Source organism: Melozone crissalis, unplaced genomic scaffold (genome assembly GCF_028551555.1).
Source record: "Melozone crissalis strain CALT ecotype California unplaced genomic scaffold, PUWL_Pcris_2 ptg000018l_1, whole genome shotgun sequence".
Classification (NCBI taxonomy): domain Eukaryota; kingdom Metazoa; phylum Chordata; class Aves; order Passeriformes; family Passerellidae; genus Melozone; species Melozone crissalis.
The window spans coordinates 5,120,149-5,146,912 of record NW_026535796.1 but is presented as its reverse complement, the minus strand read 5'-3'; the positions used below and the strand labels follow the sequence as shown (position 1 = coordinate 5,146,912).

At 39.2% G+C, this 26,764-nt stretch overlaps 1 protein-coding gene across 7 annotated transcripts in view; it reads right to left on the bottom strand.

Moving 5' to 3' along the window:
- The window catches only part of SBF2 (SET binding factor 2), a 231,008-nt gene that overhangs the window by 165,051 nt on the left and 39,193 nt on the right, over window positions 1–26,764 (bottom strand). For 4 of the 7 annotated variants that reach the window (XM_054275684.1, XM_054275687.1, XM_054275689.1 and 1 more), the window contains exon 2: window positions 20,473–20,561. In XM_054275684.1, coding sequence (XP_054131659.1) covers window positions 20,473–20,561 — 89 coding nt within the window. The remainder of the gene's footprint in view (window positions 1–20,472; window positions 20,562–26,764) is intronic. The other 3 variants (XM_054275685.1, XM_054275688.1, XM_054275690.1) reach the window with 1 other exon arrangement.

The following is a 26,764-nucleotide window of genomic DNA, read 5'->3' as shown; positions in this document are numbered from 1 at the left end:
GGGTGCAAGTCTGAGTTTCATTTTCATTTCCCTCATGGAACTTCTAATTCCCTGAAAATCTTGAAACACAAATTAAGCCTGGAATAGAGTCTTGCCTGAAGCTGAGCACTTCCTTTCTGGAGTAAAAGAAATCTTTTAGTACTAACAAATGGAATATGGAGATATTTTCATGTAAATGCTTTCACTTTTAATAACACTTTTTCAAGATAGCATATTAAAAAACTACTTATTTTAAACTAGAAGAAAACATCAGTTTGATTAGATTTCCACTCTAGGATGTAAGAACACATTTTCACAATTTACATCTCTAAGGTATTTAGATCTCTTTCAAAGCAATTCCCACAGAACTTTACATAGACATTTTCTGAAAGCCAAACATACTGCTGTGAAGGATGAACAGAGCAATCATTTAATATTTTTATAGAGAAAAATACTGTCAATAAAGGGGTAAAGAAAACAAGCAAGTTGACACGCTGACAACAAAACAAATTTCTGCTTAGGATTTCTTTTCCTGAAAAATAAAATGACTGTGTGATAAAGCAGACAAATTTATTTCTCCATTCTTTGCAGCTGCTGTTTCTCACATTCCAAATGCCATAACTAAAAGCAATACATGTGTGATGCACAGAAAGGCCGCACTGTACACTACCACCTCCCTCACCTCTTCCATGGAAAACATGCAACTCCTTCTAGAGCAAAACGTGAAAACATATTCAGACCAATTGTTCATTAACTTTTCCCACCTTTTTTCACCTTTGCCTTTTCAGCAGACAACCATGCTCACCCAACAAACACCACCCTACCAACTAATCAGAATGATTTATCATAAGAACAGCTACCTTGAGTTAATGAAGCATATTTACTGTTTCTAGATAGAGCTGATAGCCAGTCTACTGGGAAGAACTTCCAGACCTTTAATAACTTTTGATCAAGAGATTTGGCAAGTCAGAAGGGGCTTTTCTGCTTCTACAGGTTCCTAGGAACATGCACATTGCTATAAAACAGATGCTGTTGACGAATACCACAGAACCAAGGCACTAAATTACAACAAAAACATCTTGCATATCTGGCTCTACACATGAGAAAGTGACAGAAATCAAGTGACTGGATGGAGTAATGAAAACCATACCACAGCCTATCACTAATTTAAATAAAATGAAAAAATGTATTTTAAAATTAGTCATTTTCTTCCCCATCTTTTTTCAAATGCAGAGCTGTCAGTTAAGCAACCAGTTAGATCAAAACATTGGAGATCTTGCAATAAACAGGTCCATCTCCTACATTTTTAAAAAGTAATTATTTCCAACAAGGTCTTCTAAAAGGTGCAATGCGCACTTTGGTTTTGTTAGCAGTGAATGCAGCAGCTGAAGAACATCTCCTGGTGCCAGACTGATGGACAACATCCAGAACCAGTTCCCAGATTGATCAGCCTCAGGATGTTGGGCAGAGAGGTGGAAAACCACTCTTCAGAGTTACCTGTGAGAAATCAACTGCAAAGTTCACCCAGCATGTGTGACCTGGCTGAATGGAGCTGTGTGCTGGGATGCAGCTCTGCCCCTCTTGCTCAGCAGCAGGAGCTGCTTGAACGGAGATGTAATCCCACTGAGATCTTCCTTCTCCTCATCAGCCTCTGCACACTGTGATATGTAAGGCTGCTGACAACTGGAGGTCCTGGGGAAAGCACTTCAGGAGCTGGACAGTCCAACCTCCTGCTCTAAGTGTGATAAACACCAAATTCAAACCAGATTGCTCATGGATTTATAAAGTCAGTCTTTAAAACCTCCAAGGATGGAGACCATGAAGTCTCCTGGACAACTTATCCCAATGCTTGACTCTCCTTATGATGCAAGCTTTCCCACTGCTTGGCTAATAATCCCTCTTTATAATTTTAATTTATACCCATTGTCTCTTGTTCTGCCATCTCGTGGCACTGAGCAGAACCTGGCTCCATCTCAGCAGCCTCCATGCAGGCACTGGGAAGCTGCTGTTCAGTCATCCCAAAGATGTCCCTTCTCCAGTTTGCAGACTCTCCCAGCTCCTGCAACCTCTCCTCATGGGACAAGTCTCCTGGGCCCTGACCAGACCGTCTTGGCTGGCCTCCTGCAGAACAGCTCCATTTCATGGACATCTGTCTTGTACTGGGGAGCCCAAAACCAGATGCAGCTTTTCAGATCGTAAATAAAGTGCTGAGTTCAGGACTTCAGCTCCCTCAGGCTGCTGGCTGTGATCCTGTGAATGCCATTTGGGATGCTGCTGGGGATCCTGGCTGCCAGGGCACACTCTGGCTCACGTTTAGCTTGCTGTCCAGCAGGACCTCGAGGTCATTTTCAGCAGAGAGCCTTCCCAGCCAGCCAGTCTCCAGCATGAAACACGACACGTGGTTCTTCCCTCCCAAACACGGGTTTTGCATTTTTCCCTGATTCATTTCAGAGTGCTTTCCCTGGCTCACTCCTGCAGCCTGCACAAGCTCTCTGTATGGGATCCCTGCCCCTGAGTGTATCCACTCCAACATCCTCTAGCACCAGATTCCAGTATCTGCTGGAAGCCAGAGCCTCGTGGTTTCTTCCTGTAACCAGTGCTAACCAACTTCTACTGGCTGCTGCAGCAGGGACCTTCTTAAATGTCAATTCACTTCAATCTAGACAGCCTGGAGCACCAACTGGTCAGATATTTGAAATGAGACAGTGAAAACAGCGAAATTTAGATGGTAAATACCTGACTAAATGCATGCCTTTAATGCCAACAGCAGAAACAGCACAAGAGAAAATTTTATAGTCATGAATGCACTACATGCTATAAAAAAAATGTCCCTCCAGGACTCATGACTGACTCCCATAATACCTGTTAGCCTATTTGCAAAACTCATGCTAATAATGATGTTTTAAAGAGCAAATTATAATATCAAGAGTAATGAGTAAACTTACTTTTCAAAATACATAAGGAGTAAATTATCAAGTGTTCATAGTTGAGAAAAAAATTGAAGTGTCCATATTCATCTATAATTCTAAAGCCTCATCTGAAATAATTGCTTCCAGAGCCAGCAGGTTTGTGGGTTTGTAATAGAAATAGTATCCTCGGTAAAGGAAAATCTTTAAAAAAAGTTAGAAGGAAATACTGCCAACTGAAAGGAAAAAAAAAATCTAAGAAAAATACTCTGCCTGGTCATTTCCAAAGAATCCACATGAAAGTGTTCACAAAGCCCTGTGGAAATGTACATCAACACAGAACAACCTTTAACAAGCTTCCCCCCCCCCGCTCCATAGTACTACACAAACTTTTGTCTTAAACTCTGTTAAAGACCAAGATTGATTTGCTACAAAATAAAATCAAATTAAACATAAAATATTTGCTACTGTTCTGAAGAGTGAATAAATTACTGTGTTCATTGAATACAACATATTGAGAAAGTGTATGTAAGACAAAAATAGTAAAGAGCACTCTGTGCATTGATGTTGCTTCCATGTAAAGCATGATATTACTTATTTATATGCATTTTAAAAGCCATGGTAAAAACACAATAAAACTTTCAAAGTCACTGCCTCTTTCCCAACACAGAAATTCTAAAAAGGGATAAAAACTGTCATATTTTTATATTACATCTATTCATACACATATTAATTCAGTCACACTGACTAAAGTCAACTCTAACTGCGACCCTTGGCGTTCCAAGGAATTAGGTTCATGACCTCAGAGCATTTTAATTCTTTCCTAGATGAGGTTATTAATAATGTTTACTGTAGTTGAAAACATTGCACATAAATTGCAGTCTTGTGCAAAATTTATGGCATGTGGCAGTGAAACTAGAGCCTGCAATCTTAAAAGAAGAAACAAACCCCCCCTAAAGCCCCAAAGCCCCCCAAAACCAGTACTTTTGTGCCCCAATATTGCCACAGCTTTTAAGTAAGACCTCTGTGTTTTCCCACAAGTGTGGCACAGCTTTGCATCCCAAAGAGGATGTATAAACAAGTACAGACAAGCACTCAAGTTTAACAGCACCATGTACAGTCTTCCCACTCCGCTATGAAAATATGTGTGATATTCCTTTACTAAAATACCTGAAATACCTACCAGAGCAAAAAAAATTAACATCCTTTACATCACCTCAGGTATTTTCAGGAACAGTACATTATCTTCAAGTAAAACCTGAAGAAAATGTAAACACAGTACAAATATACAATATGCAGTGAAAACATGCACAAACTAATTTCAAAGAGGAAGGGTAACCACGGGAGGTTCAGTATGGGAATTTCAATACTGCTCCTACTTATGAACATTCAGGCAGTGGCCAGCAGCCCCAGCTCCTGAGTTCTGTTCCAAATGAACACAAGTGAGCTGGCCACAGGCCTTTAAAGCACACTCTTGCCAGCCTGATTGAAAAGTTTAGAGACAAAACCCCTGCTTGGAAAACTTCATTAAAACACTTGGGTTTTTTCAACATTTCCACACTTTTTAATCACATGTTCCTGTATCAGACAGAAATTGAAAAGTCAAGAAAAAAACTGACAGCAGGTACACAAAAACTGAAAGATCAGCATCCACAATAACCACTCCCTCCTCCTCCTGCCACATCCCAGTGGTGGCCCACATAGTTCCCCTGGGGAGCTGTGCCCAGGCAGTGCTCCTTGGGATGTGCTGTTGCCAGGAAAGCAGCAGGTCAGAGCGTGCTGGGCCAGCCAGGCCAGCCAGCACAGTCCCACTGCAAGCCCTGGCTCTCCCTCAGCACAGAGAAGTCTCACATTAAGAGAGCATTACTCCAAGATAGAACCCCACCAGCAGCCTTGACCCTCTTTGCACAGAGGACACTCTCACAGTAGCAATGAACCTAGCTTGGAAGGAAAAGCAAGTTCTAAAGGCAGGGGAGTAGGACTGTAACTCATACCAGCAAGAACCTGTAGCAATTTGTCTGTTGGAAAATGTGATAAACCTCATGTAGACTTGACTGGTTTCAGTCTAGGAAGTGGTGATGAGTATGAAGCCTGTTCCTGTCACAGTGCATCACTCAGCAGTCATAAGTATCTCTTGAAAACAATAAATTAACTGTTTTAGGGAGAGAGAAAAGTTCTGTCCAAGATAAGGAAAATGGAGTACACAAAAACTCCAGCAAGTTACATATAAAACTACATTTGAAAATTACTGAGAAACATGGCAGAGAAATCTGCTAAGGAATGAGGATTAGAATCATCAAATCACAGAATATTCTGAGTTAGAAGAGACCCATCAGGATAATCAAAATCCAACTCCTGGCCCTGCACAGGACCATCCCCAGGAATCCCACATGTGCCTGAGGGCATTTCCAAACACTTGAGCTCTGCCAGGCTGGTTCTGAGAGCACTGCCCTGGGGAGCTGTTCTAGTGCCCAGGCACCCTCTGGGTGAAAAACCTTTTCCTGATATCCAGCCCAAATATTCCTGGCACAACTTCAGGCCAGGACCTTGACGTCTGTCACTGTCACCACAGAGGAGAGACCAGTGCCTGCCCCTCCTCATGCCCTCCTGAGGAGATTTTAACAGCACTGAGGTCTCTCCTCAGACCCTTTTCTCCAGGCTGAAGAGACCAAGTGACCTCAGCCACTCCTCAAAGAGCCTCCCCTCCCACCTCCCAGCCCCTCACCTTCACACTCTCCTTTGGTCACTCTCTAATAACTTTATAATTTTCCTATATTGTGGATCCCAAAAGTGCACACAGGACTCGAGGCGAGGTCACCCCAGTGCAGAGCAGAATGGGACAATCCCCTCAATTACTACTAAGATTTGTTTCATCATGCATCAGAAGGAGAAAGCTTCTGAAAACTGATGATGACAATGGCTAAAATAAGAGCAAAGGTAAAATCCCTCAAGGAGGAATGAAAAAACCCCTCTATGAAGTCTTTCTATGTTATAGTTCCTCAGAGGGGTTCCTGGGGAAGTTCCCAGAGCAAAACTGTATTTTGGATGGGAAGACAGAAAATATTTTGGAAAATTAAAATGAAAGTATCAGAGAGCATGATTCCAAGTGTTCTGTGTAATCAAAATATAAAATTAGGTAACTCTAAATTGTGGATTTCTGAAGACAAGACAACATAGGGTTATTGGAAGTAGGCAAATGTCTAATCTGTTTATAAAAGCATTATCCAGAATCTTTGCTTTCAAGCAGCAAATGTGCAGGAGACCTCAAATTACAGAACTCATAACCCTACAGAAAAGCAAATTACACTGGAAAAGAATCAGAAAGGCTTCTCTACAGCTAGATCATAAATCATCCATCTATTAACAGCTCTTCAACAAAAGTAAATTGATGCACTCCACACAATAGAGTCACTCAGTAAAAAGTCCTTTAGAAGGAACATGCAAAAGAACTCTCAATCCAATTAAACTGTCATGGTATGGGAGAACAGCTCTCTTTTGAAGTAATAAGCTATTTTTAAAAGTAAGAATAAATGGGTGGTTTTCCCCAAGAGATGCAAATTAGATCTCTGCTGGGCTCTGTGCATGGGTCATAGGGGCTGACTGACTTAGGGGGTTTATTGTTTGTTTCCTACAGATAATTTCTTAACATATCACAAACATTCAACAGTAAATTCATCAAGTCTGGGGACAGTAAAAGAATCTGGAACAGTCAATACTGAAGTCTTTATGTTTGTACATAGAGGGTCTTACAATACCAAGCAATTGGGTAAGCACTCAGTTCTCCCTAAGTGAGAAGAAGAAACTAAAGCACATGAAAAAAGAATCCTGAAGATGCATATGCAATACCAGACCTCTTGTTGCCACTCAGGAAATGGAACCTGAAACAGGGTTCACTTTAACCACATTAGCTCAACTATCAACAGTGTAATGTTTCCTAAAGATCTTCTAAATCTAACTGCACAGGAACACCTTTTACTATCCCACATGGCTCAGAGCCCCATCCAACCCTGCCTTGAACACCTCAGGGATGGAGCATCCACAGTGCTCTGGGCAACCTGTTCCAGTGCCTCACCACTCCCACAGTGACCCTTCCTATCACCTCATCTAAACCCATTTTCCTTCAGTTTGAAGCCACTCCCCCTTGTCCTATCTCTACCTGCCCTTGTAAAGAGTCTCTCTCCAGCTCTCCTTCAGGCACTGGAAGGCTGCCAGAAGGTTTCCCTTGGCTTTCTCTTCTCCAGGCTGCACAACCCCAGTTCTCTCAGCCCTTCCTCACAGGAGAGGGGCTCCAGCCCTGTGATCACCTTTCTCCTCTCCCTCTGGATCAGTGCAGCCTCTCAAAGAGGAAGACCCAAAGAAAGGGAAATGATAGACAACTCCTGGGCACCCCATTCTTGCCTCACTCAGTGCAACACATCCCATACTGTGAAACTGAAACAGCACATTCTTTTCTGCCACACTTAAAGCCAGTCATCTGAAGAGACAGGAGTCATTACATTTCCTTCTTTGAACTTCAGAAACCACCACTAAATTCAATCCCTCATTTAAATACTGCTGCCACTCTAGTGAGGCTCTTGCAACAGACACGTAAGGTATTACCCATAATAGGTGAAATAGTGCACATAAAAATGCTGTTACCTAATTCACAGTAGTAAATTCATACTTTAAAAGGAAAGCTTATAAGCACTATCATATTTAAGCAATAAGACATAGGAGGGTGTGCATATGCTGTAATAATGACACACCTTAATAATATAAGAAGTATGTCAACTATTATCCCATACTACACACCCTAAAATGCTTCAGCATAGATTCCATCTATGTATTTAACAAATGAAATTAGGATACTCCGAAAAGATGTTTATTTAGTGGCTGATAAGCTCAAAATGTTTCATTAAAAAAAACCCCAGCCAATACATAAAACATGCCACCAAATATTCCTTTTCAGGTAATGCTTTCCAGCCATTTCTTTTCATAATCAAACTACAAATACAGACTGTTAAAAAATACTTGCATCATTAAACATGTTCAGATCCTGCAAGAAGAAAAGAAGAAGTTAAAAAAGGAAGGAGAGCCAATGAAAATTTCATTTTCTGTAATTTTGAAGTGTTCTTGAAAGCTTAATGAGGAATTTTGAAAGAAAGTTAATTAAGTTCTTCCCTTTTTTTTTTTTTTTGTTAAATTGCTTCTGTCTTTCCATTTCAGCAACCAAAGAAATAGTTCAGTAAAAACATCCCACTTAGGTTATCTCTGTTAATTCTCAGTCTGAACTCAGGGGCTGGAGTTAGGTGGCTTTAGCTGAACTCTCATACACAATACTTCTTGCAGTCTAAAGCCAAAGTCAGCACAAAAATCTGACATTTGACTACATTTTCCTTAATTATGTCATTGTTCACCTTGGAACAAACTGAAACCTTTTGGAAAATATATTACTGAACACTTCACTGAATACTATCTACTTTGCCACACAAAATACAAATATAGCTATGTTTGTGGCAGCCAAAATAAACCAAATTTAACACTGGTGTGCCTTCATCTTAAACCAAGCTAAAATATATTTTAATATTTATTAATTGCATAAGATTCCACAGAAATTATTACTGCAAAACATCTTTCTCAGACATAGGAACACAAATAGTTACTTGCTCCAGCTAAGGCACACTTAGTACAAAAAACTGATATCAACAATCTTTCAGGCCGCATCAAACTTCACAACGTTATTGTTATTTAACGTATTTCCATTCACTCCATCATTCTTTGGTTATTAAGTTTCCCAAATCATGTAAATTTTTCATAATTGTATTACCCAAACCCAGAGAAAACTGTAGATATATATAATTATTACAATAGTCAGTTTTCCAGCTACACAGCTGGAAATGCTGCTAATCTTTTGGATGAAAGACATTCAGACATTAAATGACCAAAACACATCAACATTGTTACTTAAAAGGATGTAAGTGTAACAAGAATCAAATCTTGAATTTCAAACTAGAAGGCTTCAGCCATGCTTTTATAAATGATTCAGCCATAACCCAGAGCAGCAAGCGACTTTTCAGAGTCATTTTTGCTCCTCAGTGCCAATTCAATAACTCGCTGTGGATGCTGAAAATCTGCTTAAGCAGAAGTGGCTGCTGTGAACACACATTGGTCATAGGAGCAAAATATTTAAATTGGGGGGAGGGGGAGAATGCACTCTCCACCCACTTTTTGAGAGGTCTTGCCAGTTCCTCTGCTTTTTGGGAGAAGCAGCTCAAATCCAATATACGAGACATGAACCAGATATGAAAATGGTCCAACAACAAATCTTCAAAATTGCAAATGCCAACAAGTCTCTACAAGTATATTACCAGGCCAGAATGCAGGAAAATCCTTGTGAAATAAGGTTTTCTGGTATGCAGTTATAGCAAATAATCATGAGGTGATGCAGAGAACTGGACAAATCTGGTATTCCAGGAATGTTAAAAACATCGAGGTCACGAATGCACACTGTAACTTTAGTACTCATTTCTTATCCCACTATTTTGACATTAAATCTAATTCATTCTTCATTCTAAGCTTATAAGCTGTGATTTTAATGAACATCTCTCTTGTCCACTGCTATAACACATGTCAAAAAGGAAACAATATAGTTAAAAAATGAAGTGAGGTTGATTCTGCATATGCCATGTACATAACAGGAGTATTGCTTGTTTTTAAAATACTACATCACACCATAGATCTGTCAGTAAACTAAAAAACAGATCATCTCTCTTGGATCAAAATTTTGAATTTATTTACATTTTTTTAGAATAATGCTCCCTGCACTCCTAGCTCACAGGTAAGCCTAAGAAAAAGCACCAAAACCACAACTGCAGTGGGCATTTTATTACTTAAAGAATATTTTGGTTGCTTATAATCCAGTGTAATGTACTGCATGAATCCACACAAAGTAGTTACATAATCCAGCCTTGTCCTACCAGTCTTTCACACACACTAGAATGGATTTGTGTTCAACTGACTTTACTTCGATAAACAGCTAAATTAAGCTCTGAAGACAGACCAGGGGAGAAGAGGGAAAAGGGCACAAGCAGAAAGTTAAAGCCACTTCTTATATTAAATTCCCCACAACTTATGGCAGACTGACAGCAGAAATACTAGCAGCTCAGTAAAACAGCAAATCATTTTATTGAGAGGTGTGACTACTATTATGTATTATATTAAAATTACTTTAGTCCTAATTTTATATATATGTACTAGCTGCTTTTGTCCAAGTAACTTGGCAGAGATTCAAATCAGAAATATACTTTCAACAAAAAAGAAAAAAAAGACATTTTTGACTTGAGTATAACCAATACTGGTGAGTAACACAGCATGATCTGTTTTTCTAATCTCCTTTTGTTGACATAAATAAAAGATCCTTTCACATCCAAGTGAAGGAATCAGCCAATGTAAAGGAAAGATGTGCAAGCAGTTTGGGGACAGCTTTATGACAAAATCTGGACAGAAAAGTTTCTTCAAAAGCATCAGCATACCTTAGAGCAGCAGTAATCTTTATGTTAGAAATATAAATCCAACATGGGCAGGGAGCAGGGGGAATTTGCTCTTTTCTAGGGAAACATGCTGAGAGCAGGTGATATTTTAAAGGATACAAACCTGCAAGATTTGTGATATCCAGCCAGGGAAACTCAAGTTCCAAACACCATCCAAGAGAAGACTTGGGTGTCAGAGTTCTCCCTCCTTGCCCAGGTTCACTGCACAGCTCAGATTTAATTAACTGCAGGCTGAGCAATAGCTACAGACTCTGCAAGGATCACCACACAAGCAGCCTTAGCCACAAGTAAAGCTTCAAGTGCCTCCTGTCCAAATCTGCAAGCTGGACCTTCATTGATTCACATTAGCAGCCAGTTGAAATGCCTCATTTATTACTCTATTTTTGATTTTTTTTTTTCCTTTTTAGTTTGTGCTGGTATCCATGACAGCTAAATAAAAGCACCTGCTCAAGAGATGCTTTGACAGTGTGTCCTTGAAAAACAGACACTGCAATCCCAGAGAGCCCAGAGAGGTCTCTCTTAGCAACATTTAATAAAGTTCTAACACTCCATGGATCAGCTGCACCATGAGCACTCATTTGAAAAATTTGTCACTTCTGAGGGTTTTGGCCTGCTCTGGTTCAATTCTGATATTCACAGAGCAATGAGGAGTGAGAAAAGGAAAGGCTTTGCTAGGAGCAGTCCAGGTAAACTGCTGGCAAAACTACTGGTTCCACACTTGGAATTCATTACAAGAAGCCCTGCTTGTGGCAGATCCCCACTCAGGAGAAGTTCAAAGACAAAAACTCTTCTTGGTGACTAGCCCTAAAATCAGCACTTACAAACCACATCTGAATATAGTTATATTTCTCTTCTTCCTCTTAACAGAAGCTGTATTTTTCATATCAAAGTACATTATTTCTTACTCTTTTACCTTATTATGACCATGTCCAAACTCTTCTTATAACAAATATATAGAAAATTATCATTTATTGACTTCTACTTAAAATAAGATTTCTTCAGTAAAATTCTCATAGTTATTTACCAACTCCATACTGAAATCACGATCAGAACCATACCAGAAAGTATAAAATACCACTTGATTACTAAAGAATAACACAGGAGGAAGAAAGCCATCTAAACAGCCTGGCCACCTTTTGTATCTTCTAACCTTGAAGTTCATTCATAAACTACTTTTTTTCCCATCTCCAAGTGCCAGGTTTTGTATAAAAGAAAACAATTTGTTACACGTTACTGGGATATCTACAAAGAGTTCAAAAAGGTTGGACAACAAAACCTGCAAATTTCAAAGTGGTTCTGCCAGTACCATGCAATCACCTAAAAGCCAGCACCACCACCATGCTGTACTAAAACAATATTTAGTGTTTGCTTTATAAAAAAACAAACAAAACATCCCAACCTCAGGATTCATAAACTAAGCTCTGTTTGAGACTTCAGTTAGTGGTGGTGCTGGAGGCTGATGGACTACTTTTTGGGGGAAAAATTTAAAATATTGGTAATAAGGCTCCAAGTCCTTTCCCAGGAATTCTGCATGGCACAGCCCCAGCCAGGCACTGGAACAGTGGAATCAGCTGCTGCTTTCTGCATTGGTGCTGTCAGGTGTATGCCTGGAGCCACTCTGACCTTCATGGAGTCTGGAAATCAGGAATTACACCAACTGGGAAGTGCAGAAAGCCTCTGCACTGATCTTTCTGCTTGCCTTCAAACTGGATAATGCAATGACAAAATGAGCTGTGGCCCATGGAATGTACAAAATTGTGAAGTATCATCACAAGATGTGTTAATGTTCTTTTCTGTTCTTTGGTGAGCACAACTAGGACACCTCTTTTATCATTTATTATTAAAAAGCATTTACACTGTATAAAGGCTTCAAAAAAGTTTTCATGGTTTAAGAAGCCAAACTTTAAAACCACTAAGATGATTCAAGCCAGCAGAAGAAACCTGCATCAAAACACACCAAAATTTATGTAGAGTACAAACTAAAAGGTCGGTCAAACTGGGGAGCTGGGGGAACATACTGATTTATAAGTACTACAGATGAGAAATTCTTAGCATGAAAAGTATCAGTTTTAACAAACCACTAACAAATTTGTTCAGAAAAAAAATAAAACACCCTATTTTCCATTAATCTGTTTTCTTGAACTATTAGAAAACATTCCAAAGTGATTTACAGTCATAGGAACCAACTTCATGGATAAATTATTTCTGGATTCCCAGAACACATTCACCGACCCAGTTCAGGTTTCACAATCTTGTCTCCAGCCCAATAGGCTGTGTTTGATTAGCTGCACATCATCTGCCTTTCTGCACAACCCCAGAGAGGATCCCTTTGTGACAACTGGATATATAGCTGTAAATTCAACACACAAGGCTCTTGCTGGCTGGCTTTCTCCAAAACCACACCAATTCTCAGCTCCCTGCACAAACACACAAAAAAACCAAACCAACCAAACAAAAAAACCCCAGAAACGTCAGCCCAACAATTGTCTCAATTACAGAACTTCAAGAGTAAAAGAAGTTCCAACTTCTTACAGAAAGCTGACAGATAGCTGTAATAAGGAGCTGAAACAAAACATAGGATTTCAAGCAACAAACTGCAAAGTGGTTCTGAGGTAATTCAGTGGTTTTCAGGATTGTTACATTTGTCCAATTTCTCTCTTCCTCTCTGGCACTTACAGGAAGATGATCCAGTGGTGTCAGAGTTTGCTGTACTTAACAGAGAGAGAAACACCTGATAATCCCCCCCGAGACCAGGTCTCATCTCCCACGGTGTTTCTCATTTTCCACAATATTTCTTCACTCATCTCCATTCTGATGCCCCAGCCTGGTCCCTTGGAAGGCACACAAGAGAGCCAGGGCCTTTGCTTTTCAGATTAACAGATCTAAGAAGAACCTCAGGAGATTATCCAAGCAATTCCCCTTTCCATGTCACACTGTAAGCCTCACACACGTCATTCTCCATCAGAAACAAATAAGACTGCTCAAAATTTTCATTCTAAATAGCATGTACTCCCTCTATTTAAATATTTATTACTGGTTACACCAAATCTCCTTTGCTAGAGAATCCATTCACTCACCATATTCTCAAAGGACAAGGAGAACAGCTTATCCTCTTCATTTTATTTATCTCAAGTCTTCTGAAGTCCAACCTCTGGCCATTTCAGAAAAATGCTTACCTTTATTCAAAAGTTAAACTTCTTTGATTCATGCTGAGCTCCACTTTTTAATTTGTGGAGACAACAGATGGGGAAATGTAGACACTACACAAATAATTTAGAGAGGTACAGTCATCTGCACACGGCACGAGGCAAAACTGGAAACAGGAACTTTGTACAGCAACACAACTGGATGTTATAGTGTACACAAATTCATTTCAATTCATTTCTGTGTGCTTGGGTCAACATAAAAACAGTAAATCCAGAGGGTGCAGCACTCACAGGAGTTTTAACTGCTTTAGAAATGGACATTGGTTTGTGGCTCTCCAGATAAATTGCTCTTTTGCTGCTTGCATTCCAAACTTCCATGGATTTATGATCATACAGAATTAATCTGAAATAATCAGTGTTGATAAAAGTGGAACAGGTCACTTAGGCTAAAGAACCTCTTCTGATGTTAAGGACATTCTCAGCTTTTCAAGAACATGTGTCACTCCACAGTCATGTGCTGCATTCATCCAAGTGAACTTTCAAGGATAAACTAATGTTTTTTAAAAACACAAAGCACATCTGTAACCAGGCTAATCATAAAGTTGAAAATAATTAAAACCATTATTTTTCCCCATAATTTTTGCTCTCACATACAAAACAATAGGATTTCTGCTCTTCAGTTTTGGTTTCTGGAGATACAGCCCATTTTCACATCATGTGTTTGAGATGCATGCTGCTCTCCCTTTTTAGTCAAGATTTTTTCAAAAGCTTAAAAAAATCCAAGAAACAACAAAATTTAAATATTATCTTAATATAATTTTATATAAAAATGACTATAATTATAATGAATTTTAATAGTGACCATTTATTTATAAATCTTTAAAATTCAGAACCTTCAGGAAAAGCAGGGTCTCCCAGAAGACTTACCACAGACAAGTCTGTGAGTTATAAGGTGGAAATATCAAGGCATAGAATTTTTGAATGTTACAACACCTCATGGCTTAACTGGGGGTCTCAGAATCTCCTCTGCAGACTGTTACACAAAAACCCCAAAGCAGAGACTCAGAGAGAAGCCCACATTGCAGTCTTGCCTCTAATTTTTAAACAAGATGAGAAAAACTTATGGAGAGGTAAGAAAGATGCTGAATCACACCCAAAGCTTGGGTGGACAAAACCATCTCACGCAGTCAAGTACTATCTGTGGAGATGACAGAACTGAACAAGGAAGAAAACCAACCCAAATCACTCTGAGTCTAAAAATATCTGCATTTCTTTAAAAAGCTTGTAAAAATGGCTTTCTCCTCCAGAGATCTGAAAATAATTTAACTGAAAATGCAAGTATGTGGTTCTAAAACACTGTGATAGATGCAAAAAAGGTTACACTTCAATATACTCCATTGAAAGATTAGAGAGTTGGAAAAGTTGAAATTCCAAACACGTGTCACTTCAATATTTTATCATTCCTACCAAAACTGCTGACTGTATGCTCTGATGTGATTATTTTTCCAACTCAAAACAAAACTAAGAGTGGATAAAGCAGATTAATTGAACTCTTTGACAGCATTTAGTCAAGTGAGACAAAGTTATTCTACACAAGAACTACTTCCAAGTGCTTAGGTACAAAATCAAATTACTTTATCACATTAGTTTACAAAATCCAGAAGCTAACATCCATTCAGTAAGACCAGATTCTAAAACCACAATGTAGTTGTTCTACAGCACAGCAGAAATGCAACTGTAAAATACACCACATTAAGGGCACTCTAAGTTGTCTAGTAGAGGCTAATATGTCCAAAGAATATAAGCTGAGTTCAAAAACACTCTGACCAAAAAAAAAAAAAAAAAAAATCTCTGTAGTTTGGCTATCATCTGTTTCCTACTAAGTGCTGAAAGCACCTGCTCTGTAATATGGGAGTAAAAACAACACAAGGCATTTCCAAGTGCTTCACTGAGCTCTGCTGTGCAGTTGTCCATTGAAGAATTACATATGTAATGAGTTCTGAGAGGTAAAAAGTGTTTGAGGGGAAAGAGGAGCAAAAAATCCCCCACCAAACAAAAATCTCTGCAGCTGAGCAGGTGCACTGAAGGTTAAATGGATGTTGTAGACAACTCTTTATTCAGGTCCTTAAAAGCATTAATGTTTGAGAAAAATTGGCTTACAGATCAGCTAGCTAAGACTGAAGCATTTAAAGATTAACTCCTTTAAAACTTTAATCACTTCAGGCCTTAACTGTCTAATCTGCAACCCCAGTTGTCTCTTATGTCTTATTTAAAATAAGTAGTGGAATGTTCAAGCAGCAGATTTTTTTCTCAGAAAAGATGCCTTATACCAAGGTGGCAAAACAAAACTAAGAGATCAGCACTTGAATTTTAAAAGTATTGCTTCTGACTGAATGTGTAATGACTTCCAGAGACTCTGCAGTGGAAATTTTCAGAAGTTCAGGAGTTCTGAAAAACTTTTCCACTTTAAAATTTGGCCTTCTTTTAAATGTCTTCAGTAGAGTGCAACTTTGAAGACAAATGAGCTGGTTTTGGTGGGGTTTTTGTGATAGATTTTTTTCTCCCCATTCCAAGTGTAAAGCTCCAAGAGAAGTAAATATCAGTTAAGATCTCAGAGGTAGAGCTGTAACTCATTAATCATGTATGTAAAAATGAAGTGGAAATTTGTAAAGACCAACTAGATCAGTCAGAATACAAATACACTTTGAAAACACCATTCCTTGCTCTCATTTTACAAAACTCATGGGGTTTTCTTGTATCTCAGGTTAGTTGGAATTTAAAAGTTGAATCCAGTTTCTCATAAATGACATATTCCACATCCATTTAAGAGTTTATGTCTGAAGCAAAACAAGGGTGCAGAAATGCTGAGCTCCACAGCAAGGGCTGTATACAAAGGAGGAATAAACTGATTCCAACAATTCCAACTCCTTCTTTAGAAGGAAGCAGGCAAACTTACACATCCCAAAGGGATACCTGCAGCCTTTCTCTCTTAGTCTCATAACTTGTGTAAGTGGTCTTCAAATGGTTGTATTAAACAGCACTTTTCACCAATTAAAAATAAATTTTATAACTGAAGTCATTATTTGAATGGGTGATTATCTTGTCTAGAAATACACGTTAATATCTATACTTGACCACACTTGAAATTCAAATTACTGAATCATGACGCTACTGCTAACACCAGCAGCAGTTATAGTGGGAAATTTCCTTCCCTGCTACTCAGAGGCTGCAGAAACTCATCATACCCAGTTCCAACTCCAGACAATGTAACTGTTCCTAGGTATGACTTCCCTTGGCCTCATTAAGAGCAGCCTCCCAACACTGAGTAATGCAGGTGAATTAGTTTAGCTAATTTAGCCCTGGGACAAAAATGACTTTACAATATAGCATTACATACCAAAGCTTCCTCTGATGCATAACTAATTATGATGTCTAGAAAGTTACACAGTGAAATTAAAACTGCATTAGAAATAAGAAAAATATGCAGAAATGTAAAGCTAACTCATTCAACCAACACACACTCTCCAGCATTCTTTCTACAAGCAAGATCAAGAAGTTTGATTGTCCTAACCTGACACTGCTCTGTATGCCTCAGCTGACTTGACAGGGTTATTTCTACACTTAAGCTGCATCTGAAAAAACTTCTCAGAAAGAGACAGACTATGGAGGATACCCAAACATGTTAATTTAAAATATCATGGGGGACACCTATCAGATTGGGGTGTTGTAACTGCATTCTTTCAAAAACCAGTGACTGAAATGCTTTTCTGAGCCAAATATTTTATTACCCTTAAGAACAAGCATAAATCTCTTTACCCCTCAAAGTCAGCTCACTTCCATGGAATGGAAAGAAACTCACTCTGACTGGCATTTGTCAATAAATTGCAGAGGGACTGCTCTTGGTCAGTAAAATGAAGATGCTCAGATTCTAAATTAATTGTTCCTTACATTTCTCTTGAATAGCCCAAGAAATGTTCTAACAAATGGAAGAAGTGGATTTTATTGCTTCTGAAGTAACACTCAATATAAATGATAGATAACATTAAGAAATATCGTATCTTATTCACTGTTACATCACACAATTTAACAAATGGTAAAAAAGTTTTCAGCCCCTTAACAGCTACTATAATTATCAATAATCCATTACAAAATACTTCAGGCATGTTTCACAGCAATTTGCAGGTGTCTGATCAAAGTTTCTGCATTCAGTTACAAAACAGAACAAAGTTTAAAGCTGTAAAGTCCTTAGTGAAGTAGCAAATGCAAAAAGACTTCAAAAAAATTCTTTAGGTAATTTCAGGGGATGCAGACAAAGAAGAGGAGTAAGAAAACACTGACCAACACCTCCTGACAGCATCATCCCCTCAGCAGACACTCATGATTTTGCTCACCACTGACAACCACAAGACACACAATTTATTGAACAAGATAAATTAAAGTACCTGACTTGAATAAAATGGAATAGAGTTTCTTTCTGTTGAATTCTGGACAATGTGCTTACTCCCAGCTCATGTGTTTGTGACCAGAACACAGCTATCATGCTGCTCACATAAAAACAGACACATTTGAATAACTCTTAATCCTTTAATCCAGAACACACATACACCAAACACAACACCCTTCAGTGAAATTCAGACTGCAATCACGTTTTATAATGACCCAATTCTCTGTATTTTTGTCAAACTACCTAAACTACAGAATACAGTCAAAGTGAAAGGTGAAATTGAGTCATCAATACTAGAGAAGATGTTCTCAAAATGATCCCTCTTCACTCAGTCAAGGGCAAGTCCAGTAGACCCAGTTTGTCCCACGGGTGCCTGTTTAGCAAAACTGGGCTCAAAACAAAACAACACTCCCTTCAATCCTATCATTAAGCATGAAAAGCTTTGGCTTTTTTCCTTCATGAGAACACAGTGAAGAGAGCTTGACATGATTTCAAATACAAACCATGGCTTTTTTTCCATTTAACAGAAATCATACAGGTCTTTCAAAGAAGAGGAGGTACATTTACGAGGATATTAACTCAAACTTATCATAGAACTAAGTGCTATTAATAAATAGGTCTCTCTTCAATCTCATATACATTTGTCAACTAATCTATTCTTACCCTTTTCCCCATTTCTTTTTCTTTAAGGTTTGCCTATTACCCCCTTATTGATATTAAATCTTGAGGTGACAGAACATGGTAACACCGCTTTTCTTCTTTCCTGTCCATGAATTAATGTTGATTCTTGTTAGATTCATCCACAACCTTGAAAAAAATTCCTGCCAACATCTGACTTCCATAAGTGATTTACTTCAGTACTTGATCTTTGCACCATCTCTAACTCCTCAATCTTCATTAACTAAAATTTCATTTACCACACTTGGAAAGCAGATCAAAACTTGACTGATTTTGCCAACTGGCTGAATTGATGTCGTTAAATCGTCAGATTTTGTTTTATTTGGAAAGTTTAAAGTTTTAATGGCTTTGCCTAATGAGTCATTTGAGAATCAATACAGAAATAATGTTTTGTCCCATTAAAAAAAAATAAAATCTTTTAGAAAGGTGTTTCTTGTAGTGCTAAAATCCTACAATTGTACTTAAATGGGAGACAACATCTGGGCACAGATTAAGATTCACTGCTTCAAGAGAAGGTGTGCCTATTTATTTTATTTATTTATTTTTCACATCTTCCCAGCTAGTCAGACCCACTGCTCTCTCTGAACGAGGTCAGGAAGATCTGAGATTTAGATTTGTGGCACAGAGTAAATCTCCCCATGACTCAGCCTCTGGGGGTGTTTGAGGCAAGATGAACCCTCCTGGCTGAACCTTGGAGCTTCCCCATTTCAGCAGAGCTCGGCATTGCCAAACCTGGGGTTATGCAAGTGCACCAAGAGGCTGCAATTCCCCACCACAGGGGGAGAAATCCTGCTCACCCCAAAGAGCAGGGCAGGGCAAGCCCTGGAAGGCCAGGCTGGGGCTGAAATGCAAGCCCAGAGGAGGAGAGAAGGAGCGCGTGGCCGTGAGCTCAGGGAGGGAGCAGCCAAGCCCAGTCCCCTTCCTGTCCCTCATGAGAGCACAGCACCTGGCAGTGGCACAGGGCAGGGAGCTGAACACTCCTGGAAGGTGCCAGACTGGGAAAAGCCTGCTCTGTTGGCTGTGCAATAAATTCAGTGAAGACTTGGTGTCCTTGTCCTCTGCAGCGGATTGTGCCCCACAGCACAGAGACTCCTATTGCAACATTTCCTAGAGCCCATCTCCTCCCATAGCTCATCCTGCCCCAGAAGTTACTCAGTTCACACCAGTAAAAGTTTGACTTCTCAGAAACCTCATTTCAGAATATGACCACGGTCCTTCCTTTCTCTTCAGAATTTTTGAAGACAAGGTATTGAGTGAATCCCTGATCCACCTTTTCACTGCATCCCACAAGATGAGACCAAGGAAGGGTAAAAAGCAGCACCTTGGGAATTCCCTGTTTAAAATAGATCCCTTGCACACCAGCCTTGCTGACCATTTTAATAAATCCAGTTTATTGGGATATTATGTTAATTTATTTTTAAATCTACATTACGCAAATATGCATAATTTTGTAATTATTTGAATGTGACAATGAGAAGTCATCTGCCATCTGAAGGCTGCTCACAAAACACAGGAGCACAAATAAGCATTTCTTTTAAACACAGTTTATAAATCTGCAGCAGACATTTTCTATACTCAAGGAATATTTACTTAGCTGTGCATACCAGAATAAATTATCTTCTGTTAGCCAAAATTGTTATTCTTAAACCTATAATCTATCCTCTGTACTCACTAATTTCTACCCATGCCCTGCTGGGTTAAACAATACAGATCATTACTTCAAGGTATATTTATCTTCCAAATGCACGTGAAAGAAATTCTAAAACTTGCAAACTGTAATGCAAACTTACCAACTCTATTCCCTGTGGAAAAGGAGTGTCTTCCCAGTCCTTCTGGGGAAACCTTTGTATTATTTTCCCCAAACCTTCTGTTGGTCCTGCTGAAAGATAAAATTCAATTACTTAAATGCAAACTGGTGGAATTCAAATCACCACACATTTGAGAATATTTTCCAATATTATTAATATTATTAATCTTTTCACCAAGAGAGGCAGAACACACTCCTCAAACGTGTCCTGCAACTCATATAATAAACACAATTCTAACATTTTCCAGCAGTAACACCAGGAATCACTACATGAAATGAAGATACAAGCTGCATCCAGCCTCTACCTCTCATGTTTTTAAAATGACAGGTGATTATTGGTAATTTTGGTCTCTCTCTACAAAGAGCACTGAGTTTAATATAATGGATAATGTGATATTTAAAAGAGAAAGCAATAATTTCTCAAGAAGCAGTCTTCCAAAAGAAGCCTATAGATTGACCTAAATCTGCAGATTAGAATCCCACATGATTGATGCAGGGTGCACTTGCTCTTTGTCAGTATTTCACACTGATTTCCTTGGACAAGTCAGCAGTGGTTTTCCACACAGAAAGATGTGAAGAAAAGCTGGTAATTTCTGGTAACTTTTCTGATGCAACTGCATTCTTTTTTTACATGTTCCTTTTTTTGGAAGCAACAGTGTTATAGATCAATTTTGGAAACACCACAAATACCCCAAAATTGCAGCAGTGTGTCACCCTGAACAGTCCAGGAATGCACGTACAAACAGCAATTTTGTTCTGCACCTTCTGAAATCCTGGAGAAACTTTTCCCTGCTATCCAACCTAACCTCCCCTGACTCAGCTTGAGGCCATTCCATCAGGTCCTGCTGCTGGCCACCAGAGAGGAGATCATGAAGAAGCTGTAACTTCAATGGCCCCAGGTCCCTTTCCACAGGGCTGCTCTGCAGGGTGTTCATTCTTCAGTCTGTCCATACATCAATGGCAAAATTGACATTTGCAACCATTTAAAACACCTTTTAATAGCTGACCTGTCCTATCTAATCAAATCCTCTTTTCTGTAAAGTTGTATCACAAAATGTTGAGATTAAGCATTAAAAGTTGTAAACATTTTCTTGTCGAAGACAATCTTCTCAAAGATCTTCTTCTCAAAGCTGTACTCTGCTATTATGAAGCAGTCCAATTGATGTATTAGTAGTAGCAGTCCATATGTGCTGCCTCCTCTGCAGACACCCAAGCAGCAGCAGTGAATACATTATTCTCCTGGCTTTACCATAAAAAACCATTTTCAGTCTGACACAACTCAAGTCTGCTAGCATAAATCAGTGTTACAGTGAGAATAAAAAAATAGGCTTCCTCTAAGCTTCCTGCTAATTTACAGTTTGAGTTTGCTGCTATCTTAAAACCCACAAAACATCCTACAAGACATTTGGGCAGAACAATCTGATGGGTCAGTAGGAAGAATTTTCTCCAGTTTGTGCATATTTACACTTAACATTCTGTGACTGTGCCTTGGGAATAATCTCAGAGCAGATGTTCTTGGTACAACGGCCATACAAACTACAAGGAGTGAGAGTCCCAAAAGCAATCTCAGCCCCAAGGTAGCACACAGTGTGACTGCCAAGGGCAGCCTGCTGGTGGGCTGCAGTCACACAGGGTTAGCTGGGAGTTCTGTGCAGGAGGTCAGAAAGTAAAGCCAAAGGAAGTATCACATTCTAGAGGAGCTGCAGAGATGCTCAGAAGGCAGAGCCAGGACGTGGCAGAGCCTGAGGAACAAATTCAGAGATGGTTCCAGCTGCAGTTTGTGTAAGGGAAAGGAGCTCCCTGTTAGACTGAATAACTGAACAGGGTCACCTGCCACTGATCCACAGTTAAGTGTTCCCCTCATGTTCTCTACCAAAGCATTTCCATTCCTTTATGCAGACAGTAGCAGTGACTGTGGAGTAGGTGACTGCACAAAGGGGCTGCTCCTTCACTGACTCAGTGTCAGAAATTCTCCCCTTGCTGAGTTCAAGCCTCAAATTACCACTTTACCTGCTCATCCTAAGCCATATCTTGTCACAGACATCTTTTTGTGAAAATCCTTAGGATTTTTTCCCTTCTGAGAAGCTGAGGCCTCAGAAACAAAATGTAAACAATGATTATCTGCTGCTGTGGGATGCAATAAGTAGATCTGTGATTGGTCTTGTGTGGATGTTTGGATTTAGTGACCAGACATGGCAGAGCTGGCTCTCGCTCTCTGTCCGAGCCAGCTGCCTTTGTTTTCATTCTTTTCTATTCTATTCTTAGCTTACCTAGCCTTCTGAGATTAAACCTTTCCTTCTATTTCTTTTAGTATAGTTAAAATGTAATATATATATATATCATGAATAATAAATCAAGCCTTCTGAAACATGGAGTCAACATTCTCATCTCTTCCCTCATCCAAGAACCCCTGTGAACACTGTCACAATATCTCTGTCAAATCTCTTCTTCCTGCACTTGCTCTAGGGCTGGCAGGTGGCACAAAGACAGCAAAAAAATGCACCCAAGGCAGGGTGAGCACAAACACCCTCCAGGCACAGCTCAGCCTGCAGAAAGGGCAGGACTGAGCTGAACAGAGGTGTCCAGACTTCTGGAAAAGGAAATATCAGAGAGTTACAGCAGCAAACAGTCCCTGCTATGCAAATTTCTCTGTGGGAACACAGGAGACTTTTTTTAACTCTGAATTCAGTTTACAAGACACTGAGACTTCTGACACTACCAACTACAATTATATATAATGACATCCAGGAAAGTAGCTCAAAATTTCTTCTACTTCCTCACGTTCTGAAGCTATCAACCCTTCTAGTTCTCCTTTTACTTGACCGCTACAAAGACTCTCTCTACTTACAGAATAGAAAGTTCTTAATTCAGCATTAAGAGATGCACATTTTTAAAAGTTTTTAATATTCTCTCCTTTATGTCAAAAGCTTATCAGCTTATCAAAAACTTTTTTTAAAGTTGCATTCCTTAGAAAGCCACTGATGCTGCCCACCGGTGTTAGAGTTTGCTGCCTGTAATTCCATTTTGCTTTCAAGAAGGATTCTAAACCTCCATAGGGATTTCCCTGAAGAAAATGATGTGCTGCTGAGCATTTTCTGAAAGCCCACAAACTTCTCATGCTGCCTGGGACACCTCTGGGACCAAAGAGAAGCCACTCCAGGGAGCAGCTCCCTCCAAGAGGTGCAGAACCACGTTCCTCCTTGTGTCCCCAGCCTGTCCCCACTGCTGGGAAAACACCTGAAAACCAAAAATACTTTCTGTCTCACTCTAGTTCAGGCCCAACTGATTTGGTATCTGAGTTCTCAAATAATTTAGAAAAGGATCCTGTTCAGAATAGCTCACAGTAGCCTCACAAACATTCCAGGTGTTAAACAGACAAACTTCAGGCCCACAGCAGTAAAGCTGAATCTTCAGAAAACCATTGACTTCAATACAGAGAAAGACTAAAATTCTCAAAAAGTTCATGGAACAGTAATTGAAGGATGCATCATAGAAATGCAATATTTTAAAGGGGAAAAAAGGGAATCACTTCCCTATAGTTCTGTGTTCAAGATACGAGGATTAGAAAAGTATTCACATCCATCAGGTATGAGTAAAAAAATAAAAAAACACCAACAGAAGGAGCACTGTTAATCCTTCAACAGAAAGGTCCTGTGATACAGATTTACAAATCTACTTATAATGCATAAAATCTAACTATTTCACATGATTTCATAAGTTGAATACAATACAGATAGGTAGGAAACCCTCTTTCATCCACTAAAATTTTGTTTGGCTTGGGGGGAATTGCTGAGTTTGCTTTTTTAAATGAATCTGCACTCCTTCAAAATTAGGGTAATTCTTCATTATCTCAGAGTTTTCTTTGTTTGCAATCACAAGGTAGAACTCATTGTAATTTTATAAATTTGAAAAATAAATAAAATTATTCTTTTCAATTACAAAAGTTACTGAACTGCAAGTTGCCTTCTTTGGGAAAAGCTGAGACCCAGAGCACTTGAAAGAATCTCCTGCACAAGAGAAGACCCAGCAGCTGCACTTCCTTTAATAACAAACCCAGTCCAGTACCATATGCTCACCACATTTCCCCAATACTTTATACTGCAATTACTGCTGATTCTCTGTTGACATTTTTCAATCCAATCAGCAGAATTTTTCAAAATAACAGCAGAATCACAGTAAGTCCCTAAAGCCCATGGTTTGGGGTGAGGGGGTGTGGACACTATCTGCCTTCAGCTGACTTTTATTAAATCATCCAACTTTCAGCAGAGCAGTTGTCTCTGAAGATAACAGATTATTCAAGAGGTAGCTGCAACTCAACACCCAAGTGAATTTGCATTCTTGACTGCTTTAGCACAACAGGAAGAAACAGAAAATATCAGGTCATGAGATTTCAACAACTATCATTTGTTTCAATATATGCTACTGATAACTACTGACAACTCTGCAAAAATATTAAAACCACATGAGGAAAAAAATTATAAAGGTGATTCAGATTTTCCCATTAATAATTTCACATTTTGACCACATTCCCTTGACTCTGCATCTAGTCTTCTTTCAAGCCCCTTTTATTAATTCTTAACACTCAGAGGACATTCCCTCAGCATTCTGGTGAAATTCCTGTTAACTAAAGCTAATTAAACAAATGTGACACCACATTAAAAACATGCACACAGTGAATACCAGTAGCAACTTCCTCAGTTTGTGCCTGATAGTATCTGCTCTACAGACCTACCAAGATTTCAGAGGTTTTGAGAACATCAGGAAGAATTTCATCATGAAAGGGGTGGTTAGACACCAGAATGGGCTGCCCAGGGAGGTGGTGGGGTCACCATCCCTGGATGTGGCACTCAGTGCCATGGTCTGCTTGGCATTGTGGTCACAGGTTGGACTTGATGATCTCAAAGGTCTTGTCCAACCTAAATGATTCTGTGAACTGATTAACTCATTACCACTCATTAACACTGACACCTTGTTTCTGACCTGGAAAACTTGTTCATTGCAGTGTCAATGGCTTCAGAGAGCCACAGCCACCAGGAAAAGCCCCTGTATCAGCAATGAAAGAACGTTTGTCTTTTGTGTCCTTTTGAATAACCTGCAAGCTGCCCAAAACCATGGGTGGAAAAACCATCATCACCACATAGTGGAAAGCCCATGTCTAGCACTGCTCACTGAATTCAGAGCAGTCAGACAGAAGCTTCTGGAGGTTTTTAAACCACTTCAACTCAGATTCACTCCAGACATCACTCAGACAACAATCTACTAAATGCAGTATTTGTGTGTATGAGCACAGCATGGGCAATCACTGCACATTAAAAGCGTGCTCCATGTAAAACAGGAATTGCTCTCATTATTAATTACATCTACAAAATGTGCCTGGTAGTAACAGGAGACATATTTCTAACAAAACTACTGCCATTATATTATTATTGTTATTAAACACTCATATTGTTACCTTAATAGTCATTCCTACAAAAGCAAAACTATTCCTGTATTTCAACTGAATTGCAATTTTTTTCTTTCATTTTGTGGTAAAGTTTTGTTGCATAAAGTGAAGTACAAAAGTTGTAAAAACATTGCTGCCATTTTTCAATACTGTAATTTGGCACCTACAGCAATGAACTGCATTTTCTTTTTCACTAAAGGTGCCAGGTTAAAATAATCATTATCATCCTCATCCAATAGTTATGCTGCCTTTAAGAGAGCTTAACTCCTTAATCCATTAAGAATCACAGTTGACCACAAAATAAGTTAGGCTTCATATTTTCAGACATTACATTCTTGGCCATGTATAGTACACACACCAAGTGAACTGCCAAGACCAAACCCCAAATTTCAGCCTGTGTGAATTCTGAATGCCAGTTTATACCTTAAGCTACTAAGGGACAAGCAACTTTTCTTCCCAGCTAACTTCCTCTCATCTGCCCTCTTTCTCCTTCTCCTTTTCCCATCTTTTTCTTTAAACAGTACAAACATGCAACACATTAAAATTCTGGCATAATTTGCTGGTTCCTGAACCCTAGTCCCCTAAACTCCCTTCTTATATAAATCTTTCCCCATGAAAGGTCACATGCCATCTCTTGCTCGCCCTTGAAATTCCAGAAGCAAGCTGTTCATGTAACTTACATTCCAAATTAATGAGGACTGTGATACACTCTGTCTTTTCACTCACAAACCCCTGATAAAAATGCATCTGAGCACCAAGTATTGTTAACATGCAAAGCTTTGAGTGGAAGCACTTCAGTGATCTGTCACAAGAGGTATCATTTCCAGGCCTG